Source organism: Numida meleagris, chromosome 6, assembly GCF_002078875.1.
Source record: "Numida meleagris isolate 19003 breed g44 Domestic line chromosome 6, NumMel1.0, whole genome shotgun sequence".
Taxonomy (NCBI): Eukaryota; Metazoa; Chordata; class Aves; order Galliformes; family Numididae; genus Numida; species Numida meleagris.
In genome coordinates this window covers 12,011,020-12,035,509 of record NC_034414.1, presented here as the reverse complement: position 1 = coordinate 12,035,509, position 24,490 = coordinate 12,011,020, and the positions used below count along the sequence as shown (strand labels likewise).

General features: G+C 38.9%; 1 protein-coding gene and 1 long non-coding RNA gene across 3 annotated transcripts in view; one reads left to right on the top strand and one right to left on the bottom strand.

Annotated features, from left to right (window-relative positions):
* Positions 1-24,490, top strand: part of ABCC8 (ATP binding cassette subfamily C member 8) — a 69,148-nt gene that overhangs the window by 37,280 nt on the left and 7,378 nt on the right. The window contains exons 17-34 of one of the 2 annotated variants that reach the window (XM_021402930.1): positions 1,932-1,967; positions 3,139-3,174; positions 6,128-6,226; positions 7,065-7,149; positions 7,881-7,961; positions 9,096-9,233; positions 11,557-11,682; positions 12,165-12,264; positions 12,886-13,133; positions 14,041-14,201; positions 15,318-15,387; positions 15,860-16,017; positions 17,615-17,707; positions 21,074-21,176; positions 22,351-22,464; positions 23,084-23,204; positions 23,367-23,497; positions 24,198-24,276. In XM_021402930.1, the coding sequence (XP_021258605.1) occupies positions 1,932-1,967; positions 3,139-3,174; positions 6,128-6,226; positions 7,065-7,149; positions 7,881-7,961; positions 9,096-9,233; positions 11,557-11,682; positions 12,165-12,264; positions 12,886-13,133; positions 14,041-14,201; positions 15,318-15,387; positions 15,860-16,017; positions 17,615-17,707; positions 21,074-21,176; positions 22,351-22,464; positions 23,084-23,204; positions 23,367-23,497; positions 24,198-24,276 (1,979 nt within the window). The remainder of the gene's footprint in view (positions 1-1,931; positions 1,968-3,138; positions 3,175-6,127; positions 6,227-7,064; positions 7,150-7,880; positions 7,962-9,095; positions 9,234-11,556; positions 11,683-12,164; positions 12,265-12,885; positions 13,134-14,040; positions 14,202-15,317; positions 15,388-15,859; positions 16,018-17,614; positions 17,708-21,073; positions 21,177-22,350; positions 22,465-23,083; positions 23,205-23,366; positions 23,498-24,197; positions 24,277-24,490) is intronic. The other variant, XR_002440466.1, reaches the window with a different exon arrangement.
* LOC110401617 lies at positions 17,741-22,344 on the bottom strand. Its single transcript, XR_002440469.1, has 3 exons — positions 21,304-22,344; positions 18,385-18,550; positions 17,741-17,846 (listed from the first exon to the last, which is right to left on the bottom strand). It is a non-coding gene; the product is annotated as an uncharacterized LOC110401617 (long non-coding RNA).

Genomic DNA, 24,490 nt, shown 5'->3' with positions numbered 1-24,490 from the left:
AATCACCAGGCTGTGTAGCCTTAGCTCAAGCAATAATGTGTCACCCAAATCATTGAGATCCTTGTTACAATTCTTTCTTTGGGATGAAACAAATGCTTGGCTTCAGTCATTCATGTTACAGAACAGTCCTAGATAATTTCATTCCAAATTTCCGTCCCCTTCCTTTCCTCCAAGGTCGTAGCTATGGATGTGAAGGACATACCCTGCTGACATGTCACTCTGTGCTCAGGAAATCTGGGTTCAATTCCTGGCCCTTCCCTTGTTCTAATGGATAACTTTCTATAAGTCATTTCCCTCCTCTGTGATTCCACGCTCTTATTATTAAAACAGGATTAACAGTGTATCAACTTTATTTGTTTCCTATAAAATGGTTTATTTCAAAACTTTCAAAAGTAGTAACTTGTTACTGGAATAGGAATTAGCTAATCAGATAGGAGCACTGGCTCATTTTGTATTTTATTTTGTTATTTGTATTGCAGTGCATGCCTGGAAGATCTAGCTCAGATTACTGCCCATTTTCGAAAGCAGGCTGAGAACATGTGTGGCATGAATATATCATAATATAGTTAGAGATTATAAAAATAGAGAAGACATTATTTACATTCTGAACAGATGGTAAATAGTACTAATTTGACTGGTCATTAGGTAAAAAATACCATACCCCATGCTAATTTCTTCTGGGCAGTATCTCACTTTAAGAAATACCAGTCCAATTCCAGGGAGCAGTTTGTAGTATGAGATGCTGTTTTTTTGGAAGAAGTAATATCAGAAGATGGACCTAAATGAGAAATACTTAGCTCAATGTTATGTCATTTGTTCCTAAGCAAGACATATATTACTCTCATGTGAATCTTATAATGTAAAGGAGGTAGTGGCTTCATTAAGATTGTTCACAGTGGATTTCTTCCTGCTGTACTCAATGAGGAGTTGTCTCGTTTTCATGAAATGACAATACGGATGTGATTTTTGAGGCCTAAGAAGTAATAGATTTTTATAAAGATGTTTCTGTTGGAATTTTCAGAAATGTCCAGGCACTTAATTTCATTTCATATAAGTAACTTTGTTCAGAATGAAGGTACTAGTGCTAGCTGTCTCTCAAATTCTACAGTAGACTGAATTCAGATACAGTCATATTTTACTGTTTTAATTTTTCTAAAAGTTTTTCAAGCCAGCCTTTTAAACTGCAGGTATAGTTCTCCTTCCTGCATGTGTATAAGCAAATAGTGTTAGCCTAAAGTTCCCTTTAAAACATGAAGAGCTGTGTTCCTCCTTGGTTTTGTTCATATCATTCGAAACAGATTTTTCATTTTCTTTTCGGTGTATGTGATTTTACCTTCAGTAATAAGTGTGGTTGGTCATTCTGTGAAACAGCCCTGTCTGTGAGCATCTTGGCACATGCTCAAAAATCACAAAACAAAAAGCTGTTCATCCCTCAGACCTGCCCACAGTTGTTTATACAGAGGCATCCCCAAGGATAATGCTGCTGCAGAATGCAGCACGGTGCAAGTCATCTGAAGATGGGATTTTGTTTTCTAACTGACCCGTTGTATGCTGCAAAGGTGCATCTCCTGTCATGGAAAAACACGGTATCAGAAATTATCTGTTTGTTTTCCCTAAAAATGTAGTCTACACAATGGAACTCCGTTCTCATCACACTATGGCTTCTTGGTTCTGGTGGCACCTCCAGGAAGGAGTAGAGGTGAACTTACTTGTTGAGTCAAATTAAATGTTTATAAGGAAAAAAATATGGCGCCAATTTTTTTTGACTGCTGAAATCAAGTCAGCTTCTGTGGAAGGAACAGATGTTGCGCTGCAGCTCTGTGATAAATACTGTTTGCAGTGTATGCACTAAATGGAATTTAATAGCTTTTCTTTCTGGAGCAGATTGCTTGTGCTTAAGTAAACAATTTTGCTTTCTGTTTGTGATGCAGCTGTACTTCTGACAGCGAGATGGGGGAAGATATCAGGTATGGTATCACATATGAGTGTTGGTCTTCTGACTAAGTCCATCACAATAGGAGGAACCAAAGATTTGTGAGATCCCCACTTAAGATTCTGAAAATCAGTGAAACTTTCATTGCTTTACAATACAATTTTTTAAACCACTAATATGACACATGAAAATAGGAGCTGGATTTCCTTTCTGAAAATGTTGCCATTTTGTACTTCTGAAAATCATATCCTAACTTTTCTGCATGTTTTTGAAAATCTCACTCTTAAGGAATTAGATTATTTCCTAATGCAAGCATTGCTTTAAAGGTTTCATTTATTAAAGCAAATTCTCCTCTTTATCCTTCTCTTCATTTTTTGCATCCTGTCCTGGATTCATTTTCACACTAGCGTTCCTCAGGCACACACAAAACGAGAAGTGTGAGGAGTTGCAGATCAGTCCATCTGTTGGCAAGGGATATATTGAACTGAAATTATTTCTACCTGATCAACATAGCTCGGCTTATATTTTGGGAATACTTAACAAATTATTAGAGACCAAATTGCTTTGACATTTTTCTGTAATTTTCGTGTGGTGCGTAAACCTAAATCTCATGGTAAAGGATACTTGGAAATCTCGTAGCTCTTTCTGCGTGAGGGAGACTACAGTTTATGGGATGAATAAAAGTGAAACCATTTGAACCTATTAAGATAGAAGAGAAATATGACCAGAATTAGACATTCACATGTTTGCAACTGTTGAAGTACAACAGCGTAAGATAATACACAAAGCTGTGATGAGTACATTAAAAAACATGAAAGATTATGTGAAGCAGTTGCCTACTTTATTGTTGATTCTGTGAGTCCCTGTCATGTTGTTAGAAGCTGCAGGAATATGCGTAGTGGCTTTGTTGCACTGGCATCCTGTAGATTACTTCTGGTACTCTCAGAACAAAGGGTTTTTTTGAGCTAAAACTGTGTGAGATCTTGAGCATTTGCTCATTGAATACTTTGTGCGGTGTTGTTTAACACTTGTCAAAACCGGAGCTTTAACCATATCAGTTTTAGGTCTATACGAATCTAGCAAACTTAGAATAGTTATATTGTTGTGTTTTTAGTTATAGCGTAGAGATAGCACCCTAAGGCATTTTTGCATTGTCTAAAATTATTGAATTGAAAATAATAATGATCTGTATTTGTTTCCTGCAGCCCAGAGAAAGAACCTCCCGTTGAGATGGAATTCAGGTACAACACTTTAAAAACTAATGGTAATAGTCTTCAGAAGTGGTTGCTTTTAATGAATTGTTCCTCTTTAGAAGCCAAATGTCTCCGTATGCAGCTGCCACACGATCTGGGGCAAGCAAAAACTAGCAGTGACCCTTGCCATTCAGTAATGGCAGAAGCATTTGTTCTGTAATAATCAGGATGTTCAACATCAAAATGTTCTGTATCCTAGCATCAGGATGAAAATAATTGAGGCATTTTTTTTGTTTATGGTAGATACAACAATAATATAGGAAGAACAGGACATGTTTTGCTCGTGTCTGGAGAACACTTAGTTTTTTGTTAATGCTAGAAGTTAATTAATTGTGCAAAATTATCATGATAAAATTGTAGTCATCAATCTAAGGCACACAAAAAACTTTTACTGTGCAATATTTCCTCTTCCGTTATAATTCAATTTAACTTCAGTTGTAACTCCATTTTTTCCTTTAAAAATCTCCAGCATTTTAGACGTGTTGATAAGTTTGCTGGAGCACTGAGGTTCATACATGAATGTCCAATAACTAGTCTTATTTTCAGTTCTGAGCCCACTGGACTTAGCAAAATGATGTGTGAAGATAGATTAGCAGCTTCAAACATACAATCTTGACAATGTTATTTCTGGTGTTAAATTAATGAAAAGGGTTGATTTCATCAAAAATGTCCTCTTCCAGGGTGATCGGGGAAGGTTTCCCTGATTATTTTAGGGTTGAGTTTTGCTGTTTGCTTCCTTGTGATCATTAAGAGGCTATGCTCAGTATATTGTGTGTTATCAGAGGAGAAAAATTACATTCCACTGCTGAGAATGCATGTTTGTTTATGCAGCCCAGAGGTAGGAGGCAATTACTTCCACCTACAAAAATAAATTCCTTGTAAGTCTTTGTCTGCTAGGCCATTTGCTTGCAATAATTCTTCTAAGCATGAAATATTAGGTAGATTTAAGGCAGCTTTTCAGAGAAAAAGCATTGCACGCTCCATTTTAGAATATTTTGTTCTCTGGATTTGTGCCTCTTTATCTCACAGTTTCAGTAAGTTCTTTTTGATTGTCTTTTCACTGTGAAAAGCACTGAAGGCATGCTGTGCGTTCCTCGTACAATCAAGCGCTTACAAGCTCCCTTCTTATGTGAAAAGCATGACCTGTCCTGATGTGTCATCCTAGCATCAATTTGCACTTAAGATTATATTGGACAGATTTACTGAATTCTGAAATTATATTGATTTTTGGCCAGCTGCTTGCTTGTTGCCCAACTCCTTGGAGTGCAGTTAGTAGCCCAAAAGCAGAATTTTAGCCAGAGTGTGAGTGGTGTTCACAGACATTGTGCTGGCTCTCAGCATGGAGTGAATCTGACCGAGAGTACCTCTATCCTCACTGAAAGGAAGAGCACTTCTTAGAAAACTTTTTAAATCTTCTTCCTCAAAACTTTAATGTTGGTTTTTCAAAAATAAATTAGAAATAACTTTTCAATTGTTTTGAGAATTAATAGCAGCAAAGACACAATTTGAAGCAGTAAAAAGAGGGGAAGGGAATACATGTTCATCTTGGAATGCTCGGAGCAATTTTGTCTCAATCATAGAGATGAGAATTGCATACTAATTGAAAAAATACTTTCCCTCTTGAGTCGAAAATTAATGCTTTTCGAATTAGATTTTGAAGCTACAGGCTGAGCTGCATAGGGGTTTGTGTGTGTGCTGTTCGTCTGTGTTTCATTTTCCAGTAAGAGAATTCATAGAGCAAAATTAAATTTTAATGAGCAATCAGATTTTTGAACTGGGAAGCATGCTACCAAGGTAGCATAACTGCGATCTTTCAGGTTATCAGTGAAAACTGGATCCTGTAATGACGTCTAAGCAAGCTTGGTGAAAGCCTGAAAAAATGAGCAGGGCAAGTGACCTTACCACCTTACCTCCTGATAGGAATTAAAATAATAAAGTTGTTTTTTTATTCCTCCACCTTATGGTTAGAATTGCATTCACGTCTAACTGAATGAGACTGCTGCAATGGCTGTCTAGCAGACAAAGGCTGCGTTAGGTGAGAGGTCAGAGCTTTCTGTTGGATTAGCTGATATAGCTGGAAGGAAAACAAATACGCTTTCAGGCATATGATCCTTCCTTTGGCCCTTTTCTGGAGCAACAATGATGTGCCAACGGGTTTGTCTGTTTTTCCAGCAGTATCAGGTGCTCTAATACAACATCGTGCCTTTCTCCCAGCTCTGCCACTTGAGTCCTCAGTGTGCAGACACCCATGGAAAAACTGGTAGCGGGCAGATACATTTTAAGTTGTAATATTAATAACAATACATATGAAAGAAAATATCTCATTGGCCATCCCCTGATAAGTTGTTCCTTTTTGTGGTGCGTGATGAGGGCAATTCCACAAACATATTTAGAAACTATTTTTTTTTGCCTGTGTTCTCTTTTTTTCTTCACAGAGACAAACAGAAAAAATGTTAACCATGGAATCCTTATGACTCAAGTTCTCGTTTTATAGTGGGGAAAATAAATGTGTTTGGGGGAGAATTACCTTTGCTTATGTGTGGTGTTGTTATATTTTTTAAAAAATCCTTTTAGAGTACCTCTCCTGAAATGTGCTGCCTAACTAGTGTGATCTGCTATATGTTTTTAATTAGTCTCTCCAGACAGAGCTGGGATTCCAACTTCTGTAATTTTCTTCCTGTCATCTGCTCTGCTCAGGTTTATGGAGTTAGCCTCTGCAAAACTCACAGCAGAAAATGAGGGAACAAACTGACATTCTACAGAACCAACTCTTTAGTTAGGTGATCAGTTGCAGAGTTCTGTTGGAAATTGTCCTAAAGAACAGAAATGAAAGGCAGCATTTTCTAAGGTTTATTACCAATCTCTTCCTTTACACAAAAAAATGATTTCCAGTAATCCCTACTGCACTGGTAAGCTGGGAACTCCTGGTTTGTTTTTCCAGGAAAAGAGGATCAGTAGCATATGCATCACAGAAGCCTTGGCTGCTCAACGCCACAGTGGAAGAGAATATCACGTTTGAAAGCTCTTTTAATAAACAGAGGTAATAGGGTTCAGCCCTCTTGTATGCTTTCTTCTCCTTTTTATTGGTGTTGCATACTCCTGCATTGACACATTGGCCCCATCCCACTCCAGTAACAAACAATCCACCGGCCCAAATGTGACAGAAGGCACTGAGTCCTGGATGGGCAGCTTTGGCCACGATTTTCAGTTCAGTCTCACTTGGCCTGAAGTGTAGAACTGTTTTCCTTTCCAAGGACCGCGTTTGTGCAGCATGCAGTACTTTCTCCTTATACCTCATTGACTGGTTTAACTGTCTTGGTCAGCGATAGTTTGGGAGCAGGGGTATTATCTGTTAAGATTTCAGTATTTGATATATTGTGAAGGATTAATGGGCTGCCTTTGTGTTCCGTGTTTTGCGGTCGCAACACATTCTGAAAGATTCAGAACTTACTGCTGGTATTCCATTTTGTGCCCCCTTCTCCTCACACTAAGATAAGTAGACAGCCATGTATTCACATCCTATACACAGTTTTCTTTTTGTTTCTGTCATCCTTGGGTATTGAAACAAGAAACAAAGCCTCTGGTTAGAAATGCATCTAAATGCTAAACTGTAATGATCTGGTATAGAAAAAGCAGTTCTTGTTTTGCCTGGTTTTAGCTGTTCAGTATTTGTATTTGGGAAGATTCTTTTTCTTAGCTGAAATGGTATTTACTTGCCTGCAGTTGAAAGAGATCCCATTAGAACAATTAGTGGCTAACAAATACATTTTCCACCGTGTGATTTTTCCAGCTGGTTAACTTTGTTCCTCTTCAGGTAGGAAATGTGCCTCTGTAGCAGTATCTGTGTGGATTTTGCGTTACCTTTTTTGTTTCCACAGGTACAAAGCAGTAATTGATGCTTGTTCCCTCCAGCCCGATATTGACATTCTCCCTCACGGAGACCAAACCCAGATTGGAGAGAGGGTCAGTAAACAGCTACAGGCTTCTATTTTTGTTTTAAATATGTAGAGGTTTTTTATTGTTTTGTTGCGTTCTTAAAATCTTACCAGCTATTTGGCAACAAAGATAATCTTTTAGGTAAGTGTACATTTGAGTCATTAGTCTGAAAGCTGGTTGCTTGGTAAACATAGAGGCACTGTCATTTATGTGAGGTGCCATGATTTAAATGTCCAGCTATCAAAGCATTTGACTAATTCTGCTGACAGTGCATATTTTGGTTTCTGTGGGAGTAGCCTAAAAGGAAGTCCCAATTTCGTGAACAGTGATCTCAGGCATGTAGTGGCACTTGCACTCACGCAGCAACAACGAGGATACAACGAGGAGCTACTGATTGCAGCAGCTGTGACACAAATACGGTGTCTGATGGAGCTAATATGGTATGGTGATGTACAAGTGTAAAATACAGATAGGATGTAGCAAACTTCAAAGGCTGGTTTAGACTGCGTGCAGAACACCCATGTGCTGCCTGCACCATTAGGTTGCCACAAACCATTAAATATTTCTCACCCCTGATCCATACAGACTTCAGATGGAGCCCTCTGGCTTTTCCAGTGATCAGCATACTGTGTTCCCAGCTCCACTGCAGGCATACAGTTTAGAAGCATCTCTGAGTTTTTGTCCAGATAATCAAATCAAAATATAAATATCCAGTAGATATTCTTGTAATTGATTTTATTTTTCCTGCTTATCTCCAGGGTATTAATCTGTCTGGAGGGCAGCGCCAGCGTATCAGCGTGGCAAGGGCACTGTACCAGCAGACAAATGTTGTGTTCCTGGTGAGTAGATGCCATTATGTTTATGTTGCAAACGGAAGCCTAGGATGGAAGCATTTACGGTGTTTCATGGGTGGCACGCAGAACATTGTGCTTCGCTGAGCTAAGCCAAATGTGCACTGTTTATTTTATATCTGTTGTTAGCTAGCCTGCGGGTCTGAAGTGTTTTGTAAATGCTGTGGACAGACAGATACTAGGATTCAAATTGAAAGGCTGATGCTTACCCTCTGTCGGTTGAAGTTTATTTTGACTCTTGTGTCTATCCAGAGATTTGTATCCAGAAATTTGGTAGTCTCAGCAATATTTATAACATTCCTAAGCTGTCTTAGGCATAAAATTAACGTTGTCCTGTGCCAGAGGTTTTTCTTTTCTGCAGCAGACTAAGCTGCCTTCCCACCCTGAACTGCTCTTTGTATATTCTGCCCAAACTTCAGCAGATGTACTATGGAAAAGAGTGGGAGCAGGCTCTAGAAGCCCAATAGGATTAAGTAAAAAAAAAAATTATATATATATAGATGATGATACAGATTAGCTTATTCTTAAATTAATTGCATATAATTGATTGTTTTAATAAGATGAAATTAACGTAGGCCATAAATCATCTGATCAGGATTATCAAACAGATCAATATTTGTCCTTTAGTGATGCTTTGTTAATAGAATTTCATTATATTAATATTTTAAATTATTTTTTAAATTCATCAGAGGGCAAGTATGGACACGGAGAATAAAACTGTGCTACTTGTCACTGTCCCTGGAGCAATTTAGATAACATACGCCATCAGTACACTCTGCTTCATTGTCTTGAGTATTACAGAAATCACAAACTGCAATTAGTAAGGCTATGAAGCTCATCTTCTAAGAGGTGCAGCTTTCAGAAAGCCTCAGGAAATCCTGGCATTTACACAGCTGATGTTACTGTATGTCTGAGTTCTCACTGCAAAAAAACAACAGGCTGCCTCCAGATCTGTTGTTAGGAACTTTAAGAAAACTTGTCCTTTGAACAGTTTTGATCTTCTGATGATCTGTATTGATTGTCTATATTGATCTAACTGTTTTTACCAGTAATAACATGCATTGGTTTCCATAAATCATATTAATGTTGACTCGCAAGCTGGCCTTTTCTTCCTCATGACAGGATGATCCATTTTCTGCACTGGATATCCACTTAAGTGACCATCTTATGCAAGAAGGGATCCTGAAAATGCTACGAGAAGACAAGCGTACAGTTGTACTGGTGACCCACAAGCTGCAGTACTTGCCCCATGCTGACTGGGTAAGAAAGCTCTTCTCATTATATACATACATATATACTTTTTTTTTGAGGCAAGGAAGTGGCACAAATATGTCTTCTACAAACAAGACTCTTACTTCCACTTTCTACCAAGTGGTAGTTTTGTGAGAAGAGTCACAGTCAAGGTCTTGCAGAAGTTAGCCAGTGAGTTTGGGGTGCGTGATTTTGGAATTCCTGTCATAGAACACCTTAACAGGTCTGATTTTTCCCAGAGGTGATACTTGATAATCTCATGAAAATGGGCTGTATTTACAATACATCAAGTTTCTAAACTCATTTCTAACATCAGAAAATTTTGTTCTCAGAACAATGAGATTGTTGGAGTAATGTATTTGCCTCTGTCTGTAATGTTACTAGGAAGTTGTCACTGGTATCACAGAAAAAGGTATTTTTTTTTATGGTTATTGAGATGTGTGGAAATGCAAGGAAAAATGGCATTTCCTTAGGTTTGATAGCAGTAGATAACACATCAAAACTTTTCTACCCGTTGCATGATGATGGAATTTTAAGAAATAGGTATTATTCAGTTCTGTTTCTTCGCTGTATCTTGAAGTTTACAGAAAAAAAAAATGAAAGCGTGCTTCCTATCGCAGTTTGCAATTACGAATGCTAAAGGTAAAACAAACCATATAGGATAAGGAGATTTATTTTGTTGGAATTCTTTTAGTTTCTTGGCTCACACTGGCATTGCACTTCTCCTGCAGTTACGTAGCCACAATGTCTTGCCCACAAAGATTGATTACTGCAGTGTTGCCTCCCAGCAGGAATTCTCGGTCGTTTGCAGCTTGCATGGACTATAGAAGCAGTTATTTTGTGTCTCGAGCAATAATCATATTTCAGCTACTTTCTGTGATTCATACTGGCCTGCTGTAAAGCTGCAGATAGCCATTAATCTTGTTCTGGTCATGTTTTCAGTGGGAAGCATTTATCCTGTGTGACCTTGTCCCTCGGCTGTACACCTTTAAGAATTAGTGCCGTTCTCAGCACAGTTCTGCTTTTGCTGTTATTGTCTCCGAGTACAGGAATTTTCTGTCGTCTTATCCATCTGAGGTCCACCTTAGTTTTTTAATGCGCACAGCTGCGTTCCTGTACCAATATAATCTTTTTCATTTTATTTTCCAAATGTCAGACTTGTTTCTAGGTGTCCCTGTTTTATGAGCTACTTGATGAGAATGTTTTTTATTACCTTCTAACTGGGTTTCAGTACTGTTTTATGAAATAGGCTGTTTCAAATACTCTGTAGGACAGGAAGGGTTTGTATTAATTAAGTTCATTAATAATTATTACTCATTAAGAGAGGATTGACAATTTTTTCCAAAGCAAAGGCCTCAATAAGCCTTGGAAAGTTTTATACAGCACAGCAGAGATAAAATATTTTCTTTTGGTTTAGTTCAAGGAATTTTAAATAGAAGTATCTGAAGTATGTGTGATGGCCTTCCTAAATCTCCATAGCAAAAACCTCGGAAGAATTTAGAGTCCCATTTATTTCGGGTCTTCCTGAATAAATTGACCACAAAAAGATCCATTTGCTTTTTTTTTTTTTTTTTTACCTTTTCCTTTTCTCTGGTGTAAATTCGTACAAATAAATGGAATGTGTTCCCTATTGTTTTCACTGAAATTTCTAAGTTTCCAGAGAGAAAATAAACACTACATTAACCATCTTCTAATGATGTCATGTGAGTTTACAGCCCACACGCCTCATTTTCCAATTCTCCTTGTCAGATACGAAGTTAAGTTAGTTACATTATGTGTATAATGCGGTTTCGTTGATATAAACCTGAGACTTTGTTTTGTATACATAATTTTTTTTCACACTGTGTCCACCATTTATGCTTTTAAAAGCTTTAGGGATTCAAAATCCTGAGCTTTTCCTTATCAGATCCATGGTATCAAACAGACGGTGGAGCCAGTATGCTCATACCTAATTGCCTGAACGAGGGCAAAACATGCTGCGCGCTGTGCTGCTAAAAGCCTTTTCCTTTTAGAAGGCAAGAGAACTCTATCATCTTATCTTGCTAATGACTCGTATTCAGACAGCAGAGCTTTCTACTGTCTGCTGAAGAGGACCCCATTCTTTTTTCCTACTTAAAAGCAACCTTCCTTTTGGAAAGTGTGAAGTGTAGGAAGCTCTGTATTTTGCAGCATCTCAAGTAAAAGGGTTAGAGTTGAGAGATAACTAGACTGTTTTTAAAAGGCAAATTTTTTCGTAGAAATATTCTTTTGAGAAATTCTGACCAAGCACAATATACCCTTAAAATAAATAGAGGTGTATGTGACCTCACAACTTCTGTTTCTGACTTCTTAGATAATAGCGATGAAAGATGGTTACATCCAGAGAGAAGGAACACTCAAGGACATACAGAAATCCGAGACTGAGCTTTTTGAACACTGGAAGACGCTAATGAATCGACAAGACCAAGAGCTGGAGAAGGTTTTTGTCGGGCTCCTGTCTAAGGAATATTAAAGTGGGCCATTTAATGGGAACAGCGTTGTTAATGTACAGTTCTGACAGCTGTTTGTATAAGATATACTTGAGTTTACTGACTTCATTAGGTGAAATTTTTTCACTTTTACATATAACAGGTTCTCCAAATCACTTTTTCTCTTTAATACTGTGGTATAAAAAGAAAAGATGTTAATGTTACTACTTATTAGTTTAGAGATATATGTCCCAGTTGAGAGCCCAAGACTTGGAGAGAGCTGGGATTGACAAACTGCCATGAATGTCAGTTACATAATTGATGCCCTTTGGTCTTACACAGCAGTGGCGTATCGATCATTTGTGACTGCATGCTGGAAGATTCTCACTTCCTTGATTTTTCATTGATGTTCTGATTGAAAACAGATGTTCTCACAGTTATTCATGTTTCGATGAATTCTGTGGTTGAAAGCACACTAACCCTTCCTTTTTAGGAGACTACAATTGAAACTAAAAGTGTTCTGGAAAGAACAAATCTTCGGAGAACTATGTATTCCCGTGAAGCACTGTTGAAAGATGATGAAGATGATGAAGGTAAAAGGGCACCCTTAGGGCCAGTACCACTACGCTACTGTTTTACGGTTAAATTATCTTAGAACGAATTAACAACTTTCAAACCAGCAGGAGAGTCCTTGGTTTTCAGGTGGGTCGTGGTTTGTAAGACTGCTGTTTCCGCTGAGCTTATCTCTGGATTAAGGTTTTCAAACATTCAGAAGTCATAGCATCTGTCACATTTTTGAGGGTTTTTTAATTTACTTAAAACAATTGGATAGTGAGAGATGAATTAACGTTGACTGATTTATGTTGGATGAGCTTCAAACCTGTCAACAGCCGAGCACGCTTGTGTAAGGTTTTACCTAGGAAAAAATCACTTTCTTTTTTAAATCAAGCCAACACTTTTAAGTTGCCAAATGTGGCTGAGGACATTGAACAACTAGTACTATGCTTATTGCATCTTCTTAGCATGTATTCCTTCTAACTTTAGCAAGGTAATAAGTGCTTGCCTGAGCAAATAATTTCACCTGAAAGCCTTTATGCTGTATGATAACTTGTGTTTTGAAGCTGTCACATGCCAGTTCCTATGAAAGGTGTGTAAGAGTAAACCAGCGTGGCTGTATTCATTTTTTCTTATCATTTTTTTGGGGGGCATTGCAGAAGAAGCAACAGAAAGTGATGATGAAGACAACCTGTCCTCAGTGCTGCATCAGAGAGCAAAGATGCCCTGGAGAGCGTGTGGGAAGTACCTCAGCGCAGCAGGAATACTCCTTCTGCCACTGCTGGTTCTGTCCCAGCTGCTGAAGCACACGGTGATGGTGGCCATCGACTACTGCCTGGCGCGCTGGACTTACGATGCTATTTCTGAGAAGGTGGAGACAGAGCTGAAGAACTGCTCTCATTGTGAGGTATGAGATACCTCGCTCACCTCCCTCCTAAGATGTAAGCAGTGGTGAACTCCCACGCTCAACCTCTGCTCCAAGATCTGTATGCATTGTGCTGTGTTCCTAGCAGTAGAGCCACTCCAGAGCATTTTGAAGGTTAATGCATTTTCGGACACACAGCGCAATAAAGCTAACAATTAAGTTTTGTGCCTTGTTGTTCTCCTGTTGCCAGATTTATTGTGTTTTCATCATTTAGCTGATATGCCTAGACTTTGGTCTCTAAAGTGATTTTTATATTATGAAACTTTTATCTTTTTCCTGTATGGTAGCATTCTCACTGCAGTAGGGCATTCAGGTTTTGTAATATATGGGGAACCCAGATTTTTATGATGAATACACTGTTTTCCTTGCTCTCTGGGTGAATTTCACGTGGAACTGACCACAGGGTTACCTAGCAGGGTACTCTCTGTGTACAGAGTTATAGGGGAGGAATTTTCTTAGAACTGGGATAGCTTTCTTCATGGTAATGTAGTGCCTCAATCCCACACATAGGTTTGGGAGGTTCATGTTTGATTTCACTGGGATCATTTTTTCTCTTCTCTAAAAGGTGTTTCATAGATGGTGGGTTTTAATATGAAATTAATATTTAAAAATAATAGCTATTATATTCTGTTCTCACTCAAAGAATAGGCTCAGCCACTGGAGCCACAGTAAATGCTTTGGATTACTTTTTCGAGATAAATTTTTCAAAATTTTTGTTTTTTTCTAGTATTCTGTCATTTTAAATTTTGAATTTCTCTCTTATTTTCTTTCAAACAGTCCCTTCTCCACAGGATAAAAAACTTTGGCTTAATGTGATTAAAGTCCTGCATTTATTTTCATCAGTTTTTAAACGTAATGAATAATGCGTTGCTCTTTCTTTGTTTCTTAGGTTTTCAACCACTCTCCATATTCAAAAGTTTTCAGCATTCTCTGCTGCCTCGGCATTGTGTTATGTCTTGTCACATCCATAGCAGTGGAGTGGACTGGCTTGAAAGTCACCAAAAAGCTGCACGCTTCTTTACTAAATAAGATTATTTTAGCACCAATGAGGTATTCCTCTGATTATAATACAAACTACTGTAGTCATTCTGTATTCCTTATTTCAAGGCAGTCGTCTTTTTGTATAAAGTGATTGTGATTCACATCTTAGAATGCGTCACTGAAAATCACCAAGTATCAAACTAGTGAGCGAACTTTGAAAAATGCTGCTCAAGTTCCTGGACGGTGGTCAGATGCCTCTCCTGTCTGACTGTAACTTCAGATATTTACTTCCTAGCATCTTTTTTTTCTCTTTGCTGTTTTAATTAACGAGAAAGCACAATTACTGATGCCGTGTTGTACAGTTCACACGGAGTGTGTGTCATAATCATGGAAGTATTTATTGTCAGCAGTAATTGTGCACACCTATGAAAGACAGGGAGCCTGGATAAGAGTCATCACGGGCATCAGTGGAGCACACTGGAATTGCACAGATAGCAGTAAAGGCCTTTGTCTGCGTGCGTTTTATTTCTCATGCTGTCACGTGGAAGCTGTAGATTGATTCAAACCTGCAAGTGTTGATGAACATTTGGAAAAATACTTCTTATTTTAACGTTAACCATATTTAGCTCAGAAGTCATGAAGAAAGGATAAATATCAAAAACTTCATTTAAAAAAAAAACAACTTTTGCTTTTCCAAGACAGAATTAGACTTCAGATTCATCGTAAGTTAGGGGATGGTTAACAACTACAGAGCAATAATGATGTTTGTATTTTGGATAGGCAAATGTAAAGGAAAGGCCTATTAATGCATTATGCCAGTAGTTGTTCTTACTATGCATTTTTATTCCCAGAAAAATGCCAAGACTTGTTATTGAACTTTGCTTGCATTTTTCATAAATTGAAGAGTTTACAACGCTTTCACATTTGCAATTTTAAATGGTGTGATTTACATAGCTTGGGCAGTAAAGGGAGCTGAGAAGATGTTTGCTGTTGCTGGAATATGATCAAGACTGACATTTTATTGGGAAATCGTGGTTATGGGGAAACACGAGAAACTTTACCATGTTTGTTGATTTATTGCCTTGTGTTTGTAGCACAGTACGTAGTTTATGGAAGACAGAAAAGAAATTAAGAACTATTTTAGTATGGGTGGTATGATCTTTCCCATTCATTGCCTCATTTCAGGTTTTTTGAAACGACACCTCTGGGAAGCATATTGAACAGATTTTCAGCTGATTGCAACACCATTGACCAGGTACTGAATAAATACATTCGAGCTCCCACAATACCTTATTTTTCTCAGTCTGAAAAACTGGATATTCTCTTATTTAGGTGAAGTTTGCTGATGATCGGTAATTTTGAATACCACATCAGTTTGCATCATGACTTTCTGGGTTCAAGTTGAATTCCTCAGCTTTAAATGCCAACTGAAAAAACATTTATTTAATTAAGATATCCTGCAGTTATAAAAGGCTTTGCTTTTTTTTTTTCCATCTTATGGGAAAGGGAAGAGAGAGACCAATAACAATATCCTTAAACTAAGAGCACCCACTTGTTTAAAAAGTGAGTAAACGCATTCGTTTGAGATAAATGAGCAAATGAAATGAGAAAAAGGGAAATATATATATATAGTGTGAGTAGAAGAGTGCAGTATGAATTAATGCTGTTTTTAACTTGTATGCTGTGCATTTATTTATCTGATTCTGTGTACTTCTTTATGTACCCAGCATATTCCTGCCACTCTGGAGTGCTTGAGTCGCTCCACTCTGCTGTGTGTATCTGCTCTGGCTGTGATTTCGTACGTCACACCAATGTTTCTCATTGCCCTGGTTCCCCTTGCAATTATGTGTTACTTCATCCAGAAATACTTCCGAGTCGCATCACGGTAAGAACGTAGACCTGTGTCATTCTGGCTATTGAAACATCTTTTGCAATGCACGATGGCAGAATTGCTAGGGGCTTTTATTTTTGCATTTGGTTTTGTCAAAGGCATGGCCTTATCTGAAAGTGGGCCAAATCCTATGTAGTGAAATGTGTCATTTTACAAGTGTATTTTGTCTGCAACTCTTCAAGCGAAACCTGGGAGGCAGGAGGAGGGTCTTCGTACGTGATCTAAGTTTCTCTCTGTTCATGTGACACAAGAAGAGAGACACAAGGGATACCTCATTGCAGCCTTCCAATATTTAAAAGGAGTTTATAAGCATGAGGGAAATCAACTTTTTACATGGCTAGATAGTGATAGGACAAGGAAAAATGGTTTTAAACTGAAAGAGGGGAGATTTAGATTGGATGTTAGGGGGAAGTTTTTTCTGAGAAAGTGGTGAGATGCTGGAACAGGCTGCTCAGAGAGGCTGTGGATGCCCCATCCCTGAAGGTGTTTAAGGCCAGGTTGGATGGGGCTCTGGGCAATCTAATCTAGTACTTGATCTAGTGGCTGGCAACCCTGCCTGTGGTGGGGGGGTTGGAACCTGATGATCCTTGAGATCCCTTCCAACCCAAGACATTCTGATTGTATGAAGAAGAAAAGAAAGACAAACCAAAAAAAAAAAACAAACAGATGCTGTCCTCCCCAAGGATTGTTTGTTGGACACATTCAAAAAATGTGGTGACTAAACAGAGAAGCTGATGTTTCAACTGCCTGTCAATTGGAAATTAAAGTCTGTAGAGCCAGGGAGAGAGGATGGAGAATGGAGCATTGCCCTGGTGGTATTGCCCTTTGTTCCTGGTGGTTCCCTTATGCAGGAACATCCTCACTTGTTCTGAGTGTCTTTTAGTGTTAAACAAGTTAAAAAATGCAGCCACATCTGTGATTTTCATCTCCTACAATTGTGCAGCTTCCCTTATGGTGGTGCTCAACAAGCATTTGCAGCAACACTGCATTTTTCCTTTTGTGAACGCATGGATCAAGAGAGACTCTTTGCAAGTAATTCTTAGTTCCTGCTGGAAGGACGTGTGTTTAAATAGAATTTCACCCAATGTGTACTTCCACTGACTTGATGACTAAACATGAAACTGAGAACTACAAGTTCTCATTTACCGGGTCTGTGTATTGTTAGCTCAATGTGAAGTTTTGCTGTCCTTTGGGGGTGGAGAGAGGATGGAGATACGAAGTTGCATTTTGCCTTCTGCTTAACTGGAATTCTTACTTGTAGTTCCTTATTAAATTAATATTCAGCATAGAACCAGAGTTATGTTTAAATGAATAAAATATTGAATATAAGAATTAGTAACATGAGAGAAGCGAGGGGAGGCATTGAAGGGAAAGGATTTTTTTCAGAACTCCAGCACTGTGTGTACTCAAATTAGAGAAAAAAGTCCTCCCTGAGGATTTTGTTCCCTGCTTAGAGACTTGCAGTGCTGCATTGCACCCTATCTGAATGCTATGTGCATAATTATTGTGCTAACATTCCCTTTCACTCCAGGAGAATAACTGGACAACAGAACCGATTTTTTTACAAAATGATTTTCATAACCCTCTCTAGGGACCTTCAGCAGCTGGATGACAGCACTCAGCTCCCATTACTTTCCCATTTTTCAGAGACTGTTGAAGGTCTGACCACCATCCGAGCCTTCAGGTAGAGTTTTTTAAGAAAACATTTCTTACCTCTCTTTTGAATGTCCATCTCTGATTCTGTTCTGCAAGTGTGCAGGTGCAAGTGTTTGTCATTTGGATCACCAAGAAATCCACGGTCCCCAAAGCACTGTTAAGGGAAACTGAAATATTGAGGACTAAGTATTTTGCATGTGAAGGAGCTACTGTGGAAAAACAAGCTAGTGTGTGTCCTCTGCTTGCAGTAACTCTCCACACAATCACACGCAACCTGAAAAAAACTTTGTGGCTAAATGTGATTTAAGGAGCTAAATTGGCTTGCAATTACCGCAGTGTGCGGTGCGGCAGACTGTGCATTTGGACAGTTTCCATGGAACAACTAATATGCAGTAACATGTTATGCCAGGATAATTTGTGTATGGGTTGATGTCCTGGTAAGATAAACTGTGCGTGCTGGTGACTTCAGAAGCTACAAGCTATTTTTCAGGTCTCCAGCTGAAAACGTGGTTGTTTAGATTGGTTTTGAAAATATGCAGCTTGGAGACGCAGTCTTTATCATCTGCTTTGATTCATTTTTCTGTCTAGGTGAGCTCACAGGAGCAGCCTACAAATACCTGATAACATGCCTGAGCTGTGTATCTGTTACAAAATGGCAGTCACTGATACTCGCAGAGTTACCAATAAAGCTACTGCGGCACTCACCAGCTGCTTTCTCTCTGCATTGGTGCTATTCCTGGCTTTTCCCAGTTGATTCAAATGCAGTCGAATGTCTTCCACACCCATCTCCTCTAGATGACTAAACACCTTGCCGGTTAATTATTACTGTTACTATTCTCTCTTTGAAACGGCCCTGCTTATTCTTCTTAACCTGCAGATTTAATTTTATAATAGAATTAATGCAAAAATGATACTATTTTAAAGTAATTCTAAATAGGATATAAATAGCAGAATGTAGGAACTACCAGCACAAAATCTTGGTTTTTTTTTGGCTGAAGATAGCCTCCTAAAGAGAGGTAGAACAGCATAATATTTTCAAATTACTATTATTAGATATTTATTTTAAGTGCCAGCAGTGTTCTGTAGTTAGTAGCTATGTCTGTGTTCACTTTTAAGGAAATTCAATTTCTCTTCTAACTGTTGCATTTCTCATTTACCTGCATAATCTTAATTTATCAAGGGGATCTTTAGGGTATTATGATGGTGTATTTTCAGTTGTTGATGCAATAAATTACATTGAATGCCATCTGGCTAATACTTTCAGCTTTTTGGACCATTCCCTCTTGGTTCTTCCTTGAGATAAATTCCTCTCTTGAAGAATTTTATTCGGTGCTCTTTCTTTCTTGTACCCTGCACTAACAATACATCTGTGACCCAAGCAGCTATGTGCTCTCAGTAAGTCCTGTTCTCCATCTGCCCGCCAGCCTCCTGCATCAGCTGCTAACCTGCCTATTTATAGGACTGCGAAGCTTCTCGGCTGCCTAACATATTAGTAGGAGCGCAGTTCAGACTTGCTGGCTTGAGTGTCCCTAAAAATAACGCTAACTCGGGAATCCAGTCATCTAGATAGGTGCCAGTTGTTTCTGAAGTGTCCTTACTCTTGGTTACTCTCTATCCTGTACTTACTCAGAATGCATAGGGAAAGAAATGTACAAAAATCCAGAGGGAGATCAGAGAGACAGCTACTGCTGCAGCTATAAATACACCTTCAGCAGATGCCATGGCCTGATTTATAGCTTGCAAGTGCTGTCTGGCACTTCAGATAGCATTGGTGCTTGGTCAATAAATCGTAAATGTTAAGGTTTCTGGAAAGACAGGGCTGTGCTCTGGGAGACCTGATAAGCTAGGGATATCTTCTGTGGGTAAATTCTGGTATTTCTGCAGTACTCCACCGGCAATGGTAACTTTGTCTGCGTCACTGTTCCACATGCATACTCGTGACCGGCTCATGATGCACACTTCATATCTTCTGTAGCATATCTACATCATGTCATGCCTCGTGGTATGGAGGTACCAAAGTTAAACAGAGTGGGTTCTAGAAGCAGCACGGCCGTCTCCCAGTGGTAGGGCTCTGAGGGCAGTGTGTCCTGTAGAAAGGGAGGGCTCTCCAGCTGTGACATGGCATGACACGAGTGCTTGCTTTCTGGAGCGACCGTTCTGTGCTGTGCAAACACACCAGTGTGCACGGAGCCAGCACAGGCCTTGAGCAACCATTTTCCATTGCATACAGTCGATGAGTCTGTTATGCCTGGACACACGGCTTGCTATGTGAACAGCTACTTTATTTGCACAAAATCATTCTGTTTTTTCTGAAAAGCATAAATTATTTAAGTTGGAGCTTTATTACACCATACTCAAAATAAGGGTTAGGATACCCTGCAGCAGACAAAATTGAAAGCTTCTCTAAGCCACCTACTTCATACTTAAGCAAAACATCATTGTATCATTCCTTTGTACCAGTATACCAGGAGCTGAGTTTATAAATCAGCAGTGTTTGTTACAAGCATAATATTGAAGGATGTAAATAGGGCAAAGTTTATAAATTTACAACTGAGCAAATAAATACGCCCAGCTAAAAGAGGTGACTGATGGACTTGTGTGCTGGTAAAGACCCTGTCTAAATACATGTAGCCAGGAGTCATCACCTTCCTTATTGGTTGTGTTCAAGGCAGAATTCATTCATGCAGCTTTTGTTATGAGTGGGTGCAGATCCACCATTGTAAGCTGTAAATAAACCTATTTGCAATTGTTCTTAGGTTCTCTTCTGTGGCTAGTTCATTTGTGAAGTTAAAATCATGGTTCTTTCCACTCTGCTACTTTTTGATGCAGCATGTGTTTGGCTTTTTGTTTTCTGAATGAAGTGCTTCATTCATTAGTGATAAGGACAAACATGTAATTAACACTGGAGCTACCATGACTAGAGGACTTGGAGTTTATACTTTAAAAATGGTATAGTTTGTAGGCACTACAGTAATGTCAGCTGAAGTTTTAAAATTTAATCTGAGAAGAGGAACTGCATTCTGTGTGCACTAATACTTCTTTTCACAAGTACATGCATGGGTTATTTCTTTTTATTTTTTTCATTTCAGATTTGTCTTTCTCACAGTTGCCACGTAATAAAATAATTAGAAAATGCCCCATGTTTCAGAAATTGTACACAAAGTTCCATCAATTCAATAAAATCCATTTACTCCTAAAGATTCAAATGCAGTTTACATACATCTAATACAAATCTACGGGTGACATCCCTGAACTACTGACTTGAACCTCTGTGTCAAGCTCCCTGTGAATACAGATTCCTCTAAACTAAATTTTGTGTTCTATTTTCCCAAGACCCAGGGCCTGACTGTTTCCTGATTGGTTTTGGTTTTTGTTGTTTTTTTCTCTTTTTAAGGTATGAAGCTAAATTTCGACAGAAGCTTCTTGAATACACCGATTCCAACAACATTGCTTCCCTTTTCCTTACAGCTGCTAATCGCTGGCTGGAAGTCCGCATGGCAAGTACTTTTATATTTATTTTTTCACTTGTATACACAGTGAATTTATTTCACTTCATTCCAAGCAATCTGAGAAAACATCCAACAGTTTTGCAGCCTCATCTGAGTTTTGAGGCTGTACCCTTACCTCTGTGTATATCTGTAATGAGCGTGTACTCTCCCATCCAGAAAACTCAATAGAGTATGAATTTTTCCTCTAGCCTGCAGCTGTTTCTTCAAGACAGGAGTAATTCTTAAAGATCCTTTGTGTATGGAAGAGTATCAGGAGAGTTGGTCTGGCAGTGCTGCAAGCTAGGATGCCTTTAGGAAACTGCGTTAGTCACTGATAGCAGGCTTTTGCCTTGTTGCTCCTCAGGAACATTTCAACATTTCTCTTAATAAGCAGAAGGATGTAGATGGGTTTCTGCTTGGTTTGGGTCCTCTGAAGAATGCCAAAGGCACTCAAGTGCCCGTTTCCTTAGAGTGCTCAGTAAAGTGGCCTGACATAAAAAAAAAAAAAAAATTGCTAAAAAAAAAATCATTGAAAGGTAAATCAAGGAGTTTTATGTTGCGAATGATGACAGATGCAGTACTGCCATTAATGGCTTACAAAATATAGAGAAATGTGAAGTACAAACATAGAAGAATAACAGCTTCCCTCCTACAGAGGTCGTTTTCTAGTCTGTTACGTAATTTTACTCAAAGACTTCTCTGTGAGAAGTTGAATCACAATTTTAATTAAAGCAGCAAAAGCCCATCCTGGGTAGACACAATCTGACTAATAGTTGCATGCTGTCCAAGAACAGCTTGTTTGAACAAAAGCAGTGGTAGGACCCAGAAGAGACTACAGTGCTTCCCAGCTGTCTCTCATCAGAGAGGATCTGCTCACAGAGGATTGAGTGGGCATTTCTCTCACCTACCTCAGGTAACCGCAGCTGTGTTGTTTCAGCCATCTCCATCATATACCTAACATACCTGTGTTGGCTTTTCCGGAAGATAGGAGTGTTGGTACAACTCCAGTCTACAAAAGCATTTCCAAACAGCACATCCATGCTAAAGGCAATGTATGGGGTTACAGGGTGTTTTCTGCCTATATTTTGAACTGTGCAATGGGTTTGTGTTTTGCTATGCGTTTATAAGAACATTTTCATCATTGGTAGACTTGTAGTGATGGAGCTTATTCATGTTCCTTCAGGAGTACATTGGAGCATGTGTGGTACTCATAGCAGCTGTCACTTCTATTACCAGTTGCCTGTATAATAAACTCTCTTCGGGACTTGTAGGCTTGGGACTAACCTATGCTCTTATGGTAAGAAACTTAGGACCCTTCTTGTCTCTCCCAAACATGTTTTTATAATTCTTTAGGGCACAGAGATGAACAGGAAGATTGAAGGTGTCTGTACATCTCTCCGTGGGTACTGTAACATCACTGAAACCATGTGTTAACTTCAATTCACATTCAGTGGTTGACATATTTGAGCGTATGCTTTTTCATTTTCCAGATAAAATATTCACTGAAGCAGTAGTTCAAATATGTCAATAAAAATATGGCAGAGTTGCATTACATTTTGATATTATATTCCATTGTGAAGAATAATGTCTCAGTGTATCAATCGTAATTATGCCCCAATACATCATTCTGGACTGTCAAACCGTTTTATTTAGGAAGAGGATGTCTTTTCACCTGTTTTTGCTGTTTCTCTTCTTCTACTCTTGTCTCCATAGTACCAAAGTCTCTGTGCACTGCAGTTAGGAAGTTTATCCTGAAGTCATTTTCACCCAATTGACGTGTACCATTCTGTTTGTTCACCACTTCAGCTCGCTAAGACTGAACAGTTGTTGCTTTGGAGGAATATAAGCTGCATGCTGGTCAAATGATGCAAACTACTAAAAATCTGGAATTTAGGAGTTTATTTGCTTTACATCAGGTCTCTAACTATCTGAATTGGATGGTTCGTAACCTGGCTGACATGGAGATCCAGCTGGGTGCGGTGAAAAGAATCCATGGTCTTCTCAAAACAGAAGCTGAAAATTACGAAGGGCTTCTTTGTAAGTGCAGTTTTGTGCAGCATGCAGAAAGAGCTTGCTGAAATTTTAATGATTTTGCAGTGTATTGCCATGAATAACTTAGTAAATCACTTAATGAGATGATGAATTTATCATGGGAGGGTTGTTGGTTTATTTTTTCCTTCCTTTGTGCTCCTGGTACAGCTTCCTCGCAGATTCCCCAGAACTGGCCAGACAGAGGCGAGATCCAAATCCAGAACCTTAGTGTCCGATACGACAGCAACTTAAAGCCGGTGCTAAAGCATGTCAATGCTCATATTTCTCCAGGACAAAAGGTAAGTAACTGCAGTGATTTTGAACATATATTTAGAGTAGTACATCATAGAAACCATAGCTCTGGAAGAATATACCACTGTATATTTTAATGATGGAATTAAAGATTTATTCTTTTTTCTGTAAAGGAGTGTAGTGCACTGGAAAGAGATCTATGTGTGTCTTAGTTTTTAGAAGTATATTACAGTGAGAAGTCAGTACTACACACCACGTGTCAGTATCCCAGTGCCCTGCTGTCAGCACACAGTGACAAAAGAAGTGACAGTGACCCCATTCTATGTTGACCTACTTTCCATCATTCCCATGTGGCTCCCCTGCCCTTAATCCCATCATTGCGCTATTGCTTGGCTGCATCTCTTTGCTCTCATTTGTTTGTTTTTTTTTTTTCCTTCCTGAATTCTGTTTGCCTGTGTCCTTCCTGCTCAGCAAAGCCACCTCTGGATTCTAGCCTTTGGTGGCAGCACTGGCCAGCTCTCCTGCTTCTTTCCATCACTCTCCAGTGGTTCCTGTACATAGGACTGGCCTTGATTTATCCCTAAATGCTCAGACCTATAAAGACAAAGAGGCAGCTCAGAGACTCTCTTATAAACAGTTCAGTTTGATGGAACTGTTCAGTAGACTGGAAGCGTCTCCATCCAGTCAAGTGTTGAATACACTGTCCATTTCCACTCACCTGATGTTCATCTTCTTTCTGTGTCACAGATTGGGATCTGCGGCCGAACAGGCAGTGGAAAATCTTCCTTTTCTCTTGCGTTTTTCAGAATGGTTGACACTTTTGAGGGTAAGATTATACTTTTTTGTATCCATTGAGCTTAGCTCCTGGAGATACATTGATATTCCTTTCTTGAATAGCAGCAGCTTTCAAGTGCGGTCTTGGAATCTGTGAGATAGGTTGTTTGGGCACCTTTGAGTAAATGTGGTATCATCTGCCATCTAACAGCTGTGCCATTGACAAGCTGGATCAATAAAAACTCTCATTCCATGTAACGGAAGAA